General features: G+C 38.3%; 1 protein-coding gene across 7 annotated transcripts in view; it reads left to right on the top strand.

Annotated features, from left to right (window-relative positions):
- LOC130606984 (sodium channel protein type 2 subunit alpha-like) overlaps positions 1 to 17,959 on the top strand; it is a 75,662-nt gene that overhangs the window by 25,224 nt on the left and 32,479 nt on the right. For all 7 annotated transcript variants that reach the window (XM_057423674.1, XM_057423672.1, XM_057423673.1 and 4 more), the window contains 7 exons: positions 69 to 275; positions 645 to 944; positions 4,749 to 5,096; positions 8,924 to 9,056; positions 12,757 to 12,995; positions 15,895 to 16,068; positions 17,313 to 17,669. In XM_057423674.1, coding sequence (XP_057279657.1) covers positions 69 to 275; positions 645 to 944; positions 4,749 to 5,096; positions 8,924 to 9,056; positions 12,757 to 12,995; positions 15,895 to 16,068; positions 17,313 to 17,669 — 1,758 coding nt within the window. The remainder of the gene's footprint in view (positions 1 to 68; positions 276 to 644; positions 945 to 4,748; positions 5,097 to 8,923; positions 9,057 to 12,756; positions 12,996 to 15,894; positions 16,069 to 17,312; positions 17,670 to 17,959) is intronic.

The raw sequence follows: 17,959 nt of genomic DNA, 5'->3' as shown, positions 1-17,959 counted from the left end.
TGAAAGCGTAATGCTGTTGTACTAACAAAGTGGCAGAATAATATTTAGATATTCTTTCTACTCCCTAGACACTGCGTGCTGCTGGGAAAACGTACATGATATTTTTTGTTCTCGTGATTTTTCTGGGGTCTTTCTATCTGATCAACTTGATCTTGGCTGTGGTTGCCATGGCCTATGAAGAACAGAATCAAGCAACCATGGAAGAAGCAGAGCAGAAAGAAGCAGAATTTCAACAGATGCTAGAACAACTGAAGAAGCAACAAGAAGAAGCTCAGGTAAGGACAGAAATTTGCTTTCTGAACAGCCTCATTTTGTAAGGCAAGGATAATAACTTTATGAATTAGAACATGTATAAGTTGTACAATGAATTACAGAATTTTAGACCAGTGTCTTGTGCAGCTGGTCTGTAAGGAACAGTGACATCACTATTATGATGAAGTCGATGTTTCAATTAGCTCATGCTACTAAACTATGAGGAGCTATACAACTCAGTTTGCCTTCAGTTCAATTTATTTGTGTATATTTGCATACTCAGGGGTGTACAACCAGCAGTATTACCACAGTGATAATAAAAATAGTTGGTAAAGGCTGTAAAACTGTTCAATTTTGGCCTACTAGGAATACCTTCCTTTGTAACCTCACAGGCAACAGCAGCAGTAGCAGCAGCATCAGTTGCATCAAGAGATTTCAGTGGTGTAGGGGGATTAGGAGAACTCTTGGAAAGTTCTTCAGAAGCATCAAAGTTGAGCTCAAAGAGTGCTAAAGAAAGAAGAAACAGAAGGAAGAAAAGAAGACAGAAAGAAATGTCTGAAGCAGAGGACAAAGGAGATATTGATAAGCTCCCCAAGTCCGAGTCAGAAGACAGTATCAGAAGGAAAAGTTTCCGCTTCTCCACAGAAGGAAATCAACTGTCATATGAAAAAAGGTTCACATCTCCTCACCAGGTACAGGACTCTTTTTTCTTAAATCATGTATGACTACTCTATATGGTTTTGACTGACACTACAACAGCTTTGCACATTAGAAGTTATGTAAAAGGTGAGTGAAGGAAAAGAAGTGTTAGTACTGTTAACAGTGTTAAGAATTTATACGATTTGACCCACTGTATCAGCTTAGCCATAAAAAGAACATAGCATGGGTATTGTAAATTTAATTAAAAGATTTCTGAAAATGTACTTCTAAAGATGTATCTAGTAGATTGGAGGAAAAAATCAAAGTCTCTTTGATTAATACTCATATATTTGCATTAATCAATGATAGGTTCTCTGTACTGCATTAATTTCAAAACTATACAAATATGAGGGGGGTTTTAGCAGACCACATCATGAGAATACTCTGCACAGGAAATTCTACACTACCATTAGTTGCTCTTGTTTTCCTTAATTAGCTTCTTTAAATGGCAGATAATGAGAAAAATAGCTCCAGTACTCCACAACAAAGTCACACTACATAGGGATGATTTGGGCTAAGAATTTAGTTATACTGTTCTTTTTCATTAGAAATTCATTATACAAGATGGAGAATCATTGCAATCACAGAAAAATGTAGTTTAGGAACGACCTCTGGAAATCATTTAATCCAAACTTCAAAGTTCCCTTAAATCAAAGGATCTCTTCCATCACTTGAGGATAACTTGCATATTTCAAGTCTACACACAGTTATGGTAATTGCAGAAAAGTCACTCAGATGCATTCTTCAACATGATCATTGGTCTCAGGCAATAGATGACATGTAACTACTAGTTCTAGCCACATTTAATGGCCAATGTTTGTCCTATTTAATGTTCATCTCAAATGTGTTAGTTTACAGACTCATATAAAACATGAGATTCAGTGGCAGAAATAGTTCACACAGAAATACATGCACTGAGAGGAGGAAAGTTTAAGTTTAGACAAAGCCTCAGTAACTAGTCAAGTATAAAGGATGACGCCTGGTCTGTAAAGGATACATTTGCATTTCTAAGAAAGTGATGTTTATTATAATTAAGAAGAATGACTAGGTTCTCTGGATAAGAAAAAAATAAAATGTAAGGAAAATTATTAAACCTATCGCAACTCCTTTAAGTAATACTGTAAAGGTGTATCTCCAATCTAATCAAATGTACTATCAGTTTTGGGCCAACTCTACTCCAAAAAATCTTTCATTAATTGGAATGGGCTTTGGGTCAGGCTGATGCAAAGGAGCTGCAGCCAAAGATCTCATCTTAGACTGCATAGTCCTGCCTCACTTAGATATCTATGTATGTGTCCATACCACATCAGCTTTCTCAGCACTCCTCAATGGGTGAAAAGTTGAGTGTCAGTGAGCAGAAGTAACAGACCAGGCAGATGATCCCCCTGTTTCATATTGAGAGTTTACAGGCTCTGAGGGGCATCCCATGCAGAGGGAGATACCGGTCACAGCCCACTGCAGTTCAGGAGAGCTCTCTTGAGACCATTATTTATAGGGTCATAAGGTGATTGGCTTTATTCATTAGTAAATTTTCATCCTGGCCTCAATTCTGTGTTGGTTGTTTCGGGTTGTCAGGGAATGATTTATCATCCCAAAAGAACTGATGCAATCAGGGAGTATCCAACCGTCCTGATAGCTGTGTGCCTCTTCCCACCTTTGCTAGGCAATTATTGTTCATGCTATGGCCAGGGAGCACCCAGCTGTCCAACTCCTTGTGCCTGTGCAAAAGCTAGGGCCTACCAGGAATTCTTGAGAGATCCAGGGGAGGGGGCAGGGGGGATGCACCACCACAACGCTGCAGTGAGCTCCCTTGGGAAACAGGGTGGCAGATTGTGAAACAGTGTGGTAGAATGGTAAGTGGAGATGATCTGCTCACTTGGCCCCTGTAGAGGTTTTGTCCTTTGACACAATATTCCACATGCAAATGAATGATGCAGACTTCAAGAAGAGCCAAGCTTCCCTTTCAGACAATACTTTCCAGAAGCATGTAGACACGTGTGTTTCTGCCTCTATATGTGTTGGAATTGCAGCCATTCTGGTTTATCTCCTTTATCTCAATCCAGCAGGGACTTGCAGAGCAGTACTCCTCCCAGATCCCTGAGGGGCCTAATCCATTTAGCTGTGCTCAGAGCATGATAATGCATGTTTGAAAGATTGGGCTACAAGCATACATAGCAGCCATGGAAACATTCTCTAAAAAAGCAAAGGTAGCAGTGATAGTCAGATGAAACCTGGCGAGCACGTGGTTTTTCAAAGGACTGTAGGTTGACCAAATACATTTGCAAAGAAATTTACAAAGGGTGCAGTAATTAGTTTACCACTTTGTCAGACTTCAGTGTCATGCTCTCTAGCAGCTGGAGCTTCTTTTTGGATAAAATTATCTTTCAGCATAAGCAAAAGAGCACTTTTTCTTCAGCCAAGTTTACATAAATGGGTTAGCAAAACCATTTGGCTGATATTCTTCAAGTAACTCAGCCTGAGGCTGACAGACAGCATACAAAATTTCATCCCAAACTATTAGCTGTAAAAGCAGAAAAAATACATCTCATAATGGTGAACACCCGCCCGCCTTTATAACAGGCAGTACTAGCAGTTTAGCACACACATTATGTGTGTGTACATATAAATCTGAGTATGTACATCCCAAGATACATATGGATCTGTATATATGTGTATTCAGTGGTTGGTTTTCACAGTATTAATATAGGCTTATATATTATAATGCAGCTTTTGCTTTCACTTTAATTATCTTGGGATAAAAAACACTGCTATTACATACAAGCACTTTCCACCTGCAAAACTAGTGAAAAATTGAGAGTCTCTGAAACCAGGTTTTTGATGTACTAAGATGTGAACATTTGTACAAATGCAGAACTGAAGAAAGCTTAATGCAAGGTTTCTCTTTCCCACAATTAGTACTCATTTTATTTATTAATGAATGCTGTTAATAAAATGTGTAGCAGGGGAGAAGAACATTCCATTAACCAGTTTCTACTGTAATTAAAAGATGAATTACCAACAACCACTGATTTATTTTTCACATTTGTAAGAGGATCTTTATGTAACTATGTCCCTGGTGAATGCTTGCATTGAGCTGCCTGATGGCCAAGTGGTACCTTCTGATAGGTGTGCCAGTGGGCACAGCCCCCAGAGTGCTATACCCAACAGTACTACTAGTCATGTTCACACTCTGCCTCCAGAGCTTCCCCAAGCTGTTGCCTCTGTTTTCTGGTTTTACAGTACTGCATATGTTGTTCCCATGTTATTGAGCCTATTGTGAAGGGGGGAGACAAATTCGTTACATGAACTTAGACTGAATTTAATACCAAACTTAAGAACACCTCTGTGTCTAGCAAATAAACTAGAAAGCGATGATCAGTGAGCATTAGCAGTTGTTACCCAGGGGAATCCAGGCGATGAGGAAGGGAAAAAAACTAAAGATTTTCAGTTCTGTCCTCTAATAGAAGCAATAAAAGACAAATACCTGCAAAGCCTTGACAGGGGTGTTGAGAACTGTCTCCAGCAGTCATGGATCCATACCAATTCAGCTTGCAGCTTTTGCTCAAAACTGTCCAACCTTACTTATGTCTCCTGCACAACTTTTCCTCATTCCTTAAAAAGAATTTTTCACCTCCACTTTAGTTCCCCTAATAAGCACATTGCCCTAATGGACACACTGATACTATTGAAGAAAAAAGTGACTATTCTTCCTCCAGCACTGTAACTTTTCCTTGAAAAGTCACAAGCTTAGAACTTCAGTTCTAATGCTGGTTTGTTTTGTTTTTAATCTTTTACAGTCTTTGCTAAGCATTCGAGGCTCCCTCTTTTCTCCAAGGCGCAACAGCAAAACAAGCATTTTCAGTTTCAGAGGTCATGCAAAGGATGTAGGATCAGAAAATGACTTTGCTGATGATGAGCACAGCACTCTTGAAGACAATGAGAGCAGAAGAGATTCACTCTTTGTTCCAAATCGACATGGAGAACGACGCAACAGTAACATTAGTCAAGCCAGTGTGTCATCTAGAATGGTACCAGCCCTTCCAGTAAATGGGAAGATGCACAGCACTGTGGATTGCAATGGAGTAGTTTCCTTAGTTGGAGGACCTTCACCTTTAACTTCACCTGCTGGTCAGCTTGTACCAGAGGTAATTAGAAGTAAATCAGTAATTATTACAGTTTTGTTCAGGCATGTTTTTTTCTCTTACTGCACACCTCTGCATGCCTCATCATTTCTTACAGCTGTGAGAAATAATTTGCAATGGTTTCTAAACAACAGAGTGTAAAGAAAAAACGTCCTCAACCTGCTATGTCTGAGCTTCAGTAAAGTGTCGTATTCTCCCTGCTTTCAGCAAGAGATCTGTACGTACAAAGAAAAACTGATGGCCTGAAGTGCCATGGGCCCACCAGGCTTAAAATAATTCACTGTCCCCTTAAGCAGTTTCTGCAGCTTGCTGCTGGGGACTCTATACAGCCTTTCCTGCCCTGAAATATTGTTACCCAAGGAGGAGAAAAATGACTGCTACTGCTGAACCCAGGACAACCCCGTAAATTGAATTTGACAATTTCTATATAGTTTCACCTCATCAACAAAGGCAGACATTTGATATATTACTAAGTATATAAAATGGAAATATGCATAGGGAAACACCTGCAAAATTAAGCAGGATGCAGTTACTACTCCCATGGCAATTTGTAGAAATACTCCTTACTGAATTTATCTTGAAGAAATTCTTCTCATAACTTTCATGAGAAAAATACATATAATTTCTATGTATCTTTGCAATTACTTTACATTTCAGTCCCAGTTTCAGACTGCTGTAAGCTAAGATGTTCTTTCAAGCTTTCAAAAAAACAAAGCTTTTCATTGATAGTATTTTAGTATGGATTCACTATGGCATTTTGGTAGCTATACCACTGTAATTACCCTGGAAAATATTTTTATCATAAATAAGTATTGAGATTTCACTACTTCTATTACACATTTCTTTTTACTTTTTTGTTTCTCCTCTATCTTGATACAGACCTTCATACCAGAAATTTAGTCAGATTACCGCAGAGGTTATGAGCATATATTTCTATTTCAGAAATACTTTCACTTGAAATTAGCCATTTAACTCAAGAGTCTTCACTAAAAAAATAGCACTAGTGAATGCTTGAAAATGTTTTTTCATCTTCACACTAAGATAACCTTGAAATCCCTTATGAGTTCTGTAGGCTTTTTTATTCTTTTTCTGGGTAGGAACAGAGTAATGACAAAAAGAGCGTGTGGTTTCCATGAATCACAGACTTGGTGGTAGAGCAAGCACGAAGATTTAGGAACTTTTTAATCCTACTCGTGTGTTTAGATCCCTAGGCCACACTGCAGAAGAAAACCAAAACAAAGACAGCTACATGGGATGGGTGCCCTGGTGACAGAAGATACAGAGATGGCAGAGTTACTGAATGCCTTCTTTGTCTCTGTCTACCCTGCTGCAGGCAGTCCTGAAGAGCCCTGTACCCCGGAGACCTTAGATGAAGTCAGGTCAATGGAGCAGTTTGCCTTAGTCGATGAGGAATGGGTTAGAGACCAGTTGAGCAATCTGGACATCCATAAATCCATGGGTTCAGATGGGATGCACCCGTGGGTGCTGAGGGAACTGGTGGAAGTCATTGCTAGACCACTCTCCATCATCTTTACCAAGTCTTGGGAAACGGGAGAGGTGCCTGAGGACTGGAGGAAAGCAAGTGTCACTCCAGTCTTCAAAAAGGGCAAGAAGGAGGACCCGGGTAACTATAGACCGGTCAGCCTCACCTCCATCCCTGGGAAAGTGATGGAACACCTTATCCTTGGTGCCATCTTAAGGCATATCAAGGATAAGAGGGTTATGAGGGGCCGTCAACATGGCTTCACCAAGGGGAAATCACGCTTGACCAATCTCTTAGCCTTTTATGAGGAAGTAACACGGTGGATGGATGATGGCAGAGCGGTGGATGTGGTCTACCTTGACTTCAGCAAAGCATTTGACACAGTCCCCCACAGCATCCTCACAGCTAAATTGAGGAAGTGTGGTCTGGATGATCAGGTAGCGAGGTGGACTGCGAACTGGCTGAAGGAGAGAAGCCAGAGAGTTGTAGTCTATGGGGCGGAGTCTAGTTGGAGGCCTGTAACTAGTGGAGTGCCTCAAGGGTCAGTACTGGGACCAGTATTATTTAATATATTCATCAACGATTTAGATGAGGGAATTGAGTGTACTATCAGCAGGTTTGCTGATGACACTAAGCTGGGAGGAGTGGCTGACACACCAGAAGGCTGTGCTGCCATCCAGCGAGACCTGGACAGGCTGGAGAGTTGGGCAGGGAATAACCTGATGAAATATAACAAGGGAAAGTGTAGAGTCCTGCATCTGGGCAGGAACAACCCGAGGTTCCAGTATAGGTTGGGGAACGACCTGTTAGAGAGCAGCGTAGGGGAGAGGGAGCTGGGGGTCCTAGTGGATGACAGGATGACCATGAGCCAACACTGCCCTTGTAGCCAAGAAGGCCAATGGCATCCTGGGGTGTATTAGAAGGGAGGTGGTTAGTAGGTCGAGAGAGGTCCTCCTTCCCCTCTACTCTGCCCTGGTGAGACCCCATCTGGAATATTGTGTCCAGTTCTGGGCCCCTCAGTTCAAGAAGCACAGGGACCTGCTGGAGAGAGTCCAGCGCAGGGCAACAAAGATGATTAAGGGAGTGGAGCATCTCCCTTATGAGGAAAGACTGAGGGAGCTGGGTCTCTATAGTTTAGAGAAGAGGAGACTGAGGGGTGACCTTATTAGTGTATATATATATATATATATATATATAAAGGGGGAGTGTCACAAGAATGTAGCCAGGCTCTACTCAGTGGCAAACAATGATAGGACAAGGGGTAATGGGTACAAACTGGAACACAAGAGGTTCCACTTAAACTTGAGAAGAAACTTCTTCTCAATGAGGGTGACGGAACACTGGAACAGGCTGCCCAGGGAGGTTGTGGAGTCTCCTTCCCTGGAGACATTCAAAACTCGCCTGGACACATTCCTGTGTAATATTATCTAGGTGTTCCTGCTCCGGCAGGGGGATTGGACTAGATGATCTTTTGAGGTCCCTTCCAATCTCTAGCATACTGTGATACTGTGATACATGCCACAGAGTAGTGACACATTAGACACATCACAATCAGAATCAGGCGTTATTGCTTTGAAAAGATAATTAGAAGCCATACAAAACAGACAGGACTTGCAGATCTATTGCAAGAACAAATTCTGTATGAACACTGCAGTGGTGAGAATTAGGAAGAAGAATTATTGAATAAGATGTGGTTTTCTTTTTTCTCCTAAAAAACATTCCAAGCACACTTATCAGGGTAGGAAAGCAGTGCATAGTATTAAAGAGATAAATGCCTAGAATTATATTCATGTTTCTTGTAGGCGAATTACTTTCTTAAATAATGGTTCACTTCTTTCTGTGCTTGTGCTTTATTTAATATGTCTAGCTGCTGGAAATTAAGGTGACAGGTTCCAATTTTGATATTTTTTTCTGAAAAGAATAATCATCATTAGCAAAAAGATACCTAGCAAAGTTTTCACTCATGAAACCTGGTCTAGTGGAATGTGTCCCTGCCCATGACAGGAGTGTTGGAACTAGGTGATCTTTAAGATCCCTTCCAACACAAACCATTCTATGATTCTATGATTTAAATAAGAATCACCTTTGGTCCAACATTGCCTTGGTATGTTGTCCCTCAGTTGATCATTTGCAGAACTGTACAAAATTCCCACTGAGCTCCTCAAGAAAGAACAAAGTAATTCCTACATGAACAGAAAAATGCAGTATGCAAGAAAGTATAATGTGCTGCACAAACTTGATTTTTATTATTTATTATTTATTACTGTATTTATTACTATACTTACACAGTAAATATTGTTAATTTTTGTTGAAAGGATGTTTTAATTCCTCAGTATTTCATTTACAGGGCACCACTACAGAAACAGAGATAAGAAAAAGAAGACTGAGTTCTTATCAAATTTCCATGGAAATGCTAGAAGATTCTGCTGCAAGACAAAGAGCAATGAGTATAGCCAGCATACTTACAAATACAATGGAAGGTATTTGATGCGTTTTATCTGACAGGCAATTCAGTAATTTCAGCTAACCATATGTACAGAGCAATTATTTATATAATTTCCTTTTTAAATGTGAAACTGGACAAGTGAAATCACTGTACATCAGATATACAAGGCTTTTGAGCATTTCTAAGACCATTCACACATTCTGAATGCTTACTCATTTATTTTTTTGTGGCATGTTCCAAATTATTATGCTATTTAATGGATAAACAGACCCAAAATAATTACAGTAAGGGGATTGACAGATCCCCAAACAGAGAATACAGGGATTTTCTTCCTATAAGATATCAACAGAAAAAATCAATTAAGATACACAGAAATTGCTGTGATGAAGGCAGTGATGTCCTAGAACAGATATTTTCTTTAGATTTAATATCTAAGGATAGACAATAGGAAATTGGAATGAAAAAGAGAGTTTTAAAGAAAACAGTCAACTCTAATTAGCCCATGGCAATGCACATGAACTGCCTTCCTCAAGCATTGCTTAAACTTTCATAGGTAAGTATATCAAAGATTAAAAAAATATTTAGTATACAAAAAAGCTTGCATTGTAAGAATTGTTTTGCTTACTTAATGGAAACTGAGTGCACTCACGCTTCAAACATATGCCTTTTATAAACTTAAAGGATGGATGTATCTACTGGATACTGCCACAGTGTGACAGCTGCTGGAGTCACACAAACCCTGAGGATGTCCTACAACACATATTCTAAAAGGGCAAGAAATTACCAATAAAATTTACAGTGTCCTGAAGATTAAGCCAGAATTGAAATAGACTTTTTTAAAGGGGGTTCTGAAGCCATTTGCTCTCAGATAAATAGATACCAAACAATTGTAGTCAGAAATATAAGGTTTATTTTGCCTATTTTCTTCTAAAAGTATTCTCACAAACGTGCCTTTCTGAGTATATCTGAGTATATATTCTTACTTTAGTGCAAGCAGGAAGTGTTGGTACCTCTTGATTCTTGGTGTACAATTCTTAGCTCTCCTCTCAGGTAGGTAGGGTATCTCCTTAGAGGGTGCTACACTCTTGTTCCAGTTGAATACTTTGTCCTTTCATTATTCCGGCCAGAAAAAAACATGTTAATATTATAGAAGACTCTCTCTACTGACAATACCCTTTTGTGTCTGGAGGCTACAGTCAGATGTGAGGGGAGAGCTTGCTAATTTCAATGAATTTGAGATCTGTGGCAAGTGACTTTCTAACTTCCTGTAATTCCACCCATACAGGACAATATTAGAAGCAGTCCACTGGTCCTCAAAGTGTAGAACTTAGCAATAAATCCTTACTAGCAAATACTCTAATTAAGCATGTTTTTAAGGCCAGGTTGGACAGGGCCTTGGGCGACATAGTCTAGTGTGAGGTCTCCTTGCCCATGGCAGTGGGGTTGGAACTAGATGATCTAGTTCCTTTCTCACCCTAACTATTCTATGATTCTATGTTTGGCATTTTAGCAAAATCTTATAGAAGTGTCATGATGATGGAGACTTCCTGTGCTCTAAGCGATGTCTGAAAACTGACAAATTTCAGATTTGGGTTAATGCCACTATGCAGACATTTTATCAAAACAGTTGTGTCCATTTCTCATGTATTTCATAGTTTAAGTATTTCTCACTTAAGCAAATATCAGTCTTCTTTCTGGGCTGCCCTCAAACATCCCATCACATTAGAGATCCATCCTTTCTATTATTAACTCAGTAGAAGTTACTTTTCCTCTGTAACCTTGACAATATTGACAGTGAAATGGAAGAAAACAGTTTGTAAAGATTCTAATTGAGGGCAAAGTCGTTCTGCTAATATTAACATTGTTCTGTTTCTCAATGGATAGACACCGCATCTGTCTATCTATCACAAGTCAAGTGATAATTTTTAAAATAAGAAAACAGTCATTCTGTAGATTAAAAATATTGATTCAAATAATCAGTGATAGGTATGCACACCAAATCATTTAGCATTTATGTTTGACCAACCTTATAGCCTTCTATGAGGAAGTAACTAGGTGGCTGGATGATGGTAGAGCAGTAGGTGTGGTTTTTCTTGATTTCAGTAAGGCATTTGGTAGTGTCTCCCACAGCATCCTCATAGATAAGCTAAGGAAGTGTGGGCTTGATGATCAGGTAGTGAGGTGGATCAAGAACTGGTTGAAAGGAAGAAGTCAGAGAGTTGTGGTTAATGGGGCAGAATCTAGCTGGAGGTCTGTGACTAGCGGAGTCCCTCAGGGGTCGGTGCTGGGACCAGTGCTGTTTAATATTTTCATCAACGACCTGGATGAGGGAACTGAGTGTACCCTCAGCAAGTTTGCTGATGATACTAAACTGGGAGGAGTGGCTGACACACCAGAGGGCTGTGTTGCCATTCAGCGATACCTGGACAGGCTGGAGAGTTGGGTGGGGAGAAACTTGATGAAATTCAACAAGGGCAAGTGTAGAGTCTTGCATCTGGGGAAGAACAACCCCATGTACCAGTACAGGTTGGGGGTTGACCTGCTGGACAGTAGTGAAGGGGAAAGGGACCTGGGGGTCCTGGTGGATAGGAGGATGACCATGAGCCAGCAATGTGCCCTTGTGGCCAAGAAGGCCAATGGCATCCTAGGGTGCATTAGAAAGGGTGTGGTTAGTAGGTCAAGAGAGGTTCTCCTCCCCCTCTACTCTGCCTTGGTGAGGCCGCATCTGGATTATTGTGTCCAGTTCTGGGCCCCTCAGTTCAAGAAGGACAGGGACCTGCTGGAGAGAGTCCAGCGCAGGGCAACTAAGATGATTAAGGGAATGGAACATCTCCCTTATGAGGAGAGGCTGAGGGAGCTGGGTCTCTTTAGCTTGGAGGAGACTGAGAGGTGACCTCATCAATGTTTACAAATATGTAAAGGGTGAGTGTCAGGACGATGGAGCTAGGTTTTTTTCAGTGATGTCCAGTGATAGGACAAGGGGCAATGGGTGTAAACTGGAGCATAGGAGGTTCCATGTGAACATCAGGAAAAATTTCTTTACTGTGAGAGTGACAGAGCACTGGAACAGGTTGCCCAGGGGGGTTGTGGAGTCTCCTACATTGGAGATATTCAAGGGCCGCCTGGACAAGTTCCTGTGTGATGTACTGTAGGTTACCCTGCTCTTGCAGGGGGGTTGGACTAGATGATCTTTTGAGGTCCCTTCCAACCCTTGGGATTCTGTGATTCTGTGATCTTTATGATACTGTACTGGATCAGTGTAGTAGCAAATAGAATGCTTTTAGTAGCTCAAATCAAAATATGTATGCATGTTACATATTTAACACAAAAATTTCATATTTTATGAAGCTTTTACAACTGATGAGGGAGTCATGTTAACTTTTAATATCCAAAAAACATCTGCTGTAAGCAAGTCAACTGACTTTAAATGTCTAGACTCTCCCTACTTGCATGGGAAAGAGACAAACACACTTCTCTCTTTACATAGATATCTGAGGTGATTCACTCTTTAGAGATAATTTCACTGTCTACTGATTGTAGAGAAGCTTAAATAAATTAGATACTCAACTTTAAGACGGCTAAACGTAGGTGAAGGAAATAACACGTTAATGTGAGGTGTTTCTTTGAATGATTTAATCTTTGTACATATTTAAAAGAAGAACTTTCAGAGGATGTAATTGGGATATTCATTATTTGTTAACGTTTTTCTATTTTTTTTTATTTTTTTTTTTCAGAGCTTGAAGAATCCAGACAGAAATGCCCACCATGCTGGTACAGATTTGCAAACACTTTCTTGATCTGGGATTGCTGGAATCCATGGTTAAAAGTGAAACATCTAGTCAATTTAATTGTGATGGATCCATTTGTTGATCTTGCTATAACTATTTGCATTGTTTTAAACACATTGTTTATGGCCATGGAACATTACCCAATGACAGAACAGTTTAGCAGTGTCCTTTCTGTGGGGAACCTGGTAAGTGGTTTGTTATACATTACTTGTTAAAAGTACCTTTTCTAAAAGAAGAAATGCATAAATGCATTGCAATTGTTTTAAATTTGTTCCAGATTTTTTGTATAATCAGTTTAGAAACTGTACATATGATTTTCATAGATAAAGTGATTTTTTCTGGAGCCTTTAAATTTCATTAATCTATTTTGTACTTACTATAATGGTATAACCAAACCTGTCTAGAAGTGCAGTCTTCACTGGCTTGTCAGATTTCTTGAGGTCTACCTTGGGCTTTTTCTTTAAAATGTTATGGTAGATTATCTAATTTTTAGCAAAGTACTGATATTTCATCACAGAAAATATTTTTCTTCTGTAAGAATGCAGTGAAATATTCAGATGGCAGAATTTCTCTTTGATATATTTTCAGTTACACTAATTTTCCAAGAAAGGGAAGTACATTTCTTGTTACCACAGTCCTTGCCTTTTTAGGTAAATAAAAAGTACTTAATAAACTGGAAGATTATTATTTATTCTCTAACAAAAAGCACCTTGTATCTGAAACTTTATTAGTTATACCTTTCCTGATTTTAAGCTGATCCAGAGATTTAGGGTTACATGTAATTCTGTTTCTGAGCAGATACCTAAGTGTGGCATAACCCTCAAATATCTTTGTCTGTTTCTCTCTATTTGCTTCTAATGCTCCGGAAGCAGAAGACAGAATCTTGCGACTGTTTTAGAAGAAGACTCACATTTTTAATCTTTTGCCAGCACGCATAAGTACCAATAGTTTACACAGGAGAGGTCTGGACTGACTGACACAGCATGCAGTCCTGAAAACCAAAACCAACCAAGTTCTCTGAACTAATCAATCAAAATTATTAGGTTTTTTTTAAATTTGCTAATGTTTAAATAGAGCAATAGATTTCTCGGTTGGAGTATGCTCTAAAGTCTAAACACTTTCCTTATATCTACGGTATTATATCCTGACTTTTTTAAAAAATAGAACTAAAATTGCACTTACTACCTATGTGTTCTTGTGTGCATTATGGTTTTCTTTCTCCTGAACAAAGATCTAATTACTGGGATAGTCTTATATTCATCACAGATTACAGAATATTGTATTTTAAAATGTGGCTCTGCCATATTTTTAGAAGTAATTCTCTCCAAACATTTACACTTCCAATGCTGTCTGCCTTTTCCCATCTCATGCTTATTTCTTCTACTCTAAACTAGAAGCAGTCATATTTTTAACTACCTTTGTAACAAACCAGTATATTTAATTATGATTATTACATATATGCAGTGAATACTATTCCTGCTGGTTTCAATTAAATTCTCTGTTCCTCACTGTACTAACCTATTAACCTTGATTTTGTGATTTCCATTCAAAATATGTTAATCTACTCTTTGCTTGTGACATCACGGTCTGTTTGAGGATAAATTAAATATGACAAATACGACTGCCTTTTCTGCAGCATTTTAATGAAAATAAATAGTTCTAAAAACAATGATTCATTTTCATAATACTAAAAGCCATTCATTATTCAAAAGTCCTAAGTAATTATAAGAAAACTTGAGTTTACTTCTGTTAAAATGTATATTTATGTATTTGGGGTTGCAGTTATGCTCAAGAAAAAGTAGTTTATGGATGTAATGGGTTATTTTGTGAAGTCACTATTTTAAAATAAAATGGTTTTCTTTGCCTTTTCCCCATTTTTTTCTTTTGTAAAATATTACAGTTTTGTCAAGAATAATCTTCTTTGTTGCATTCTCTTTACCAAACATAGCAATATCTGTTACATGCTTCTGAATATATGGTAACATCTCTCATATCTCAATTTAATAGTGAAGTGTTTCCTGCTGTACTTCTGTTTTCTCAAAAATATAAACTTTTACACTTTGACAATGGTGAATGTTTCCACAACATTATATCCACCTCCTAATCTTAAATTAAAAGGAAGTCATGAGTGTAGTTATATAGTGCTGTAAAAAGTCAGCTCTGCTTCTAAAAACTCACTGTAGGAAGACTGAGGATAAGCTGGGTAAAGAACTGTCACAAGGCAATGACAGAGTATGTTGGTGCACTTCAGTAGGCTTTTGGATCATCTAGGATATCCTTTGAGTACTGTGCAGAGTATTGACATGTTTTTAGTGGTTTTGCATTATGCTCCAAAACTTCTTTTTGTGTTGCAGAAAACACTGGTCAATAGTCATTGCAAGAAATTTAAATGGATTAAATTCTGGACGTTAAAATTCTAAGTAGCATTGATAATTTCACGTTTGGTACTTTGATATATTTCAAACATTATCACCTTGAAGCTCTTTTTCCCAAAAGAAAATAATTGTCACACAGAAGAGTAGCTGTGTGTGAAACCTCAATGTCCTTACAAAAAGCTGTGCAGGAAACTCCAACTTCCCATCTATTCCACTTATACTTTTTAACTCTGACCTAAAATACAGAACTTAGAGAGTCTGTCCTTCAAGCATCGAACTTTAGAGAGTTTCTAAACCACTTCTGCTTAGACTGTGAGCAAACAAAAAAATACTGTTGAGTCTTCTGCTTTACTGGGACTGTTCTCTAGAAACAGAACTGAAAACACTGGATCATAACACATCGTCTTCTGGATGGACAGTCCAGCAATATCAGTCAAATATGAACCAGAGCTGAGCTGCTGACTGGTGAAGAGCTTTTTATAGGTTTATGAAATCTCTGCCTTCCTTTAGCTATCCTGATTTAGTAATTGGTTTTTAATGATCAGATTTCAGTGTTTAGAAATACTTCAATGGCATTTGGAGATAGCAGTCAGCTGTTTTTTATAGTGACAGGTAAAAGTGACAGGTATAACAACTCAAGCTTTATTAGAAATATTCACTCAGGTATATAAATTTCTCATAACAACTAATTAATTACATTTTATTTTAGGTATTCACTGGGATATTCACAGCTGAAATGGTACTAAAGATAATTGCCATGGACCCTTATTATTATTTCCAAGAAGGCTGGAATATTTTTGATGGTATTATCGTTAGCCTTAGTTTAATGGAGCTTGGTCTTGCAAATGTTGAAGGATTATCTGTTCTTCGGTCATTCAGATTGGTAAATACCTTGATAATTAAATACATGCATGCTATTGTCTTTAAAAAAAAAAGAAACAAAAGTGCTGATTTCTGTAACAATTGCCAGCATTATAAAGGTATATACTTATATGGCTCACACTATTTTTCATATATACCTAATTTGCAAGCCATTTTTGGTAAGTACAACTTTAAGGTGTTTGTCAGTTGATGTCCTTTGATATGTTTTGGTATTAAATTATCCTATTGATATCCTTTGCCAGCATAAGGATAAATGCTACCTGTTTGAGAATTCTGTAAATCTTTATTACACTGATTTCATCAAGATTCATCCAAGCTGAATATCTCTGAAAATATACATACTTACACCAGTGTAAAGAATCATAACACTTTTAGTCTTTTCATTGTGAACATTACTGTTTGTTACACATAAAGCCCCTAAGCAGATCCTCTCTTCACATTTATTTCAATGGGGGCCGAGAATAAACACTTAGTAAGTCCATTGCATGTAACAGAGTCAATATGAGTAAAGTCAGACTTAAGCACGACGCTTGAATTGAAATATTGAGCTTCTACTAGAAGTATCTTTTTATAGCAGTTAGCATCATACAGAAGCTAATTTATAGGTATGTTTACTGGAGGCACAGCATTCATGATTTAGACGTCTATATTACTAATACTTATCACATTACTTGAAAAACTAGGTTAATTCTTAATATAGAGAGCAGAAAGTAGTGGCTTAGCTTGTGACTTAGTTTATTAGGACCAGTTGAAATGGTACCCAACTTGATATACCACAGTTTGGTTACTGAATATTATTTTTAAGTTAATGTTTATGATTTGAATGAGCATAACAATACCAGCACAAAATTGCTGCTTAAAAAAATTGTTCTCTAAGCCTGGAAGACCTTATGTAGCACTGAGGGAAACATGGAACCAAACCAGAAAAGAGGGTGTAGTGAAGGTGATGAAAAGAGTAAAACTTCTAAAATGTCTTTAAGAATTGTTCAGTCATCATCTGTAAGTGGGTGTTCAGAAATCTTAAAATCAAATGTGGTACAAATTAGTTGTTTTTTTTTTTTCCTATGTACATCACTAAGATGAAATGCTGAAGACAACAGTTTAGGCAAATACTCCATTCTCCCTCCTTTCTCTTAAAATAATAAGGCTCTCCTACTGAAGAACAAATTAATCTGCTGAACCACTTGAACCTAGCTTCTGTTTCATGGCTAACACTATTTATTCCTGTGCGGTTTTGTTTTTCAGTTGCGAGTTTTCAAATTGGCAAAATCTTGGCCAACTCTGAATATGCTGATTAAGATTATTGGCAACTCAGTGGGGGCTCTGGGGAACCTGACCCTGGTGCTGGCCATCATTGTGTTCATTTTCGCTGTGGTTGGGATGCAGCTGTTTGGGAAAAGCTACAAGGAATGTGTCTGCAAGATCTCCAGTGACTGTGAACTTCCACGCTGGCACATGCACGACTTTTTCCACTCTTTCCTGATTGTATTCCGAGTGCTGTGTGGAGAATGGATAGAAACAATGTGGGACTGCATGGAGGTTGCAGGCCAAACCATGTGCCTTATTGTTTTCATGCTGGTCATGGTGATTGGAAACCTTGTGGTACGTGATGAATGCTTTTTAGCGTTAACTCTAATGCAAAACTGCACATAAGTTATACAACTAGGCAATGAGAATGTCATAATTCTGTTTATAATTAAAAAATAAATCTGAATATGCTAGATTTTGGATAAAAACATAAGATGATTTTGTTTTCCCCCTTTTTACTCATTTTCATACACTGGAGTACTCTCACTATGGGTTCAAGAGTTTAGGAATATACCAAAATGTCAAATCAAACAACCTAACATTGGAGTGCTGCAGCTATTTTAGAGGTGCTGTTTAAATCCAAA

Source organism: Pezoporus wallicus, unplaced genomic scaffold, assembly GCF_028554395.1.
Source record: "Pezoporus wallicus isolate ANWC-B61680 ecotype Strahan unplaced genomic scaffold, APGP_CSIRO_Pwel_v1 contig_1181, whole genome shotgun sequence".
NCBI lineage: Eukaryota > Metazoa > Chordata > Aves > Psittaciformes > Psittacidae > Pezoporus > Pezoporus wallicus.
Note: the sequence above shows the minus strand (reverse complement) of the source record. Positions and strands in the feature narration are given on the sequence as shown.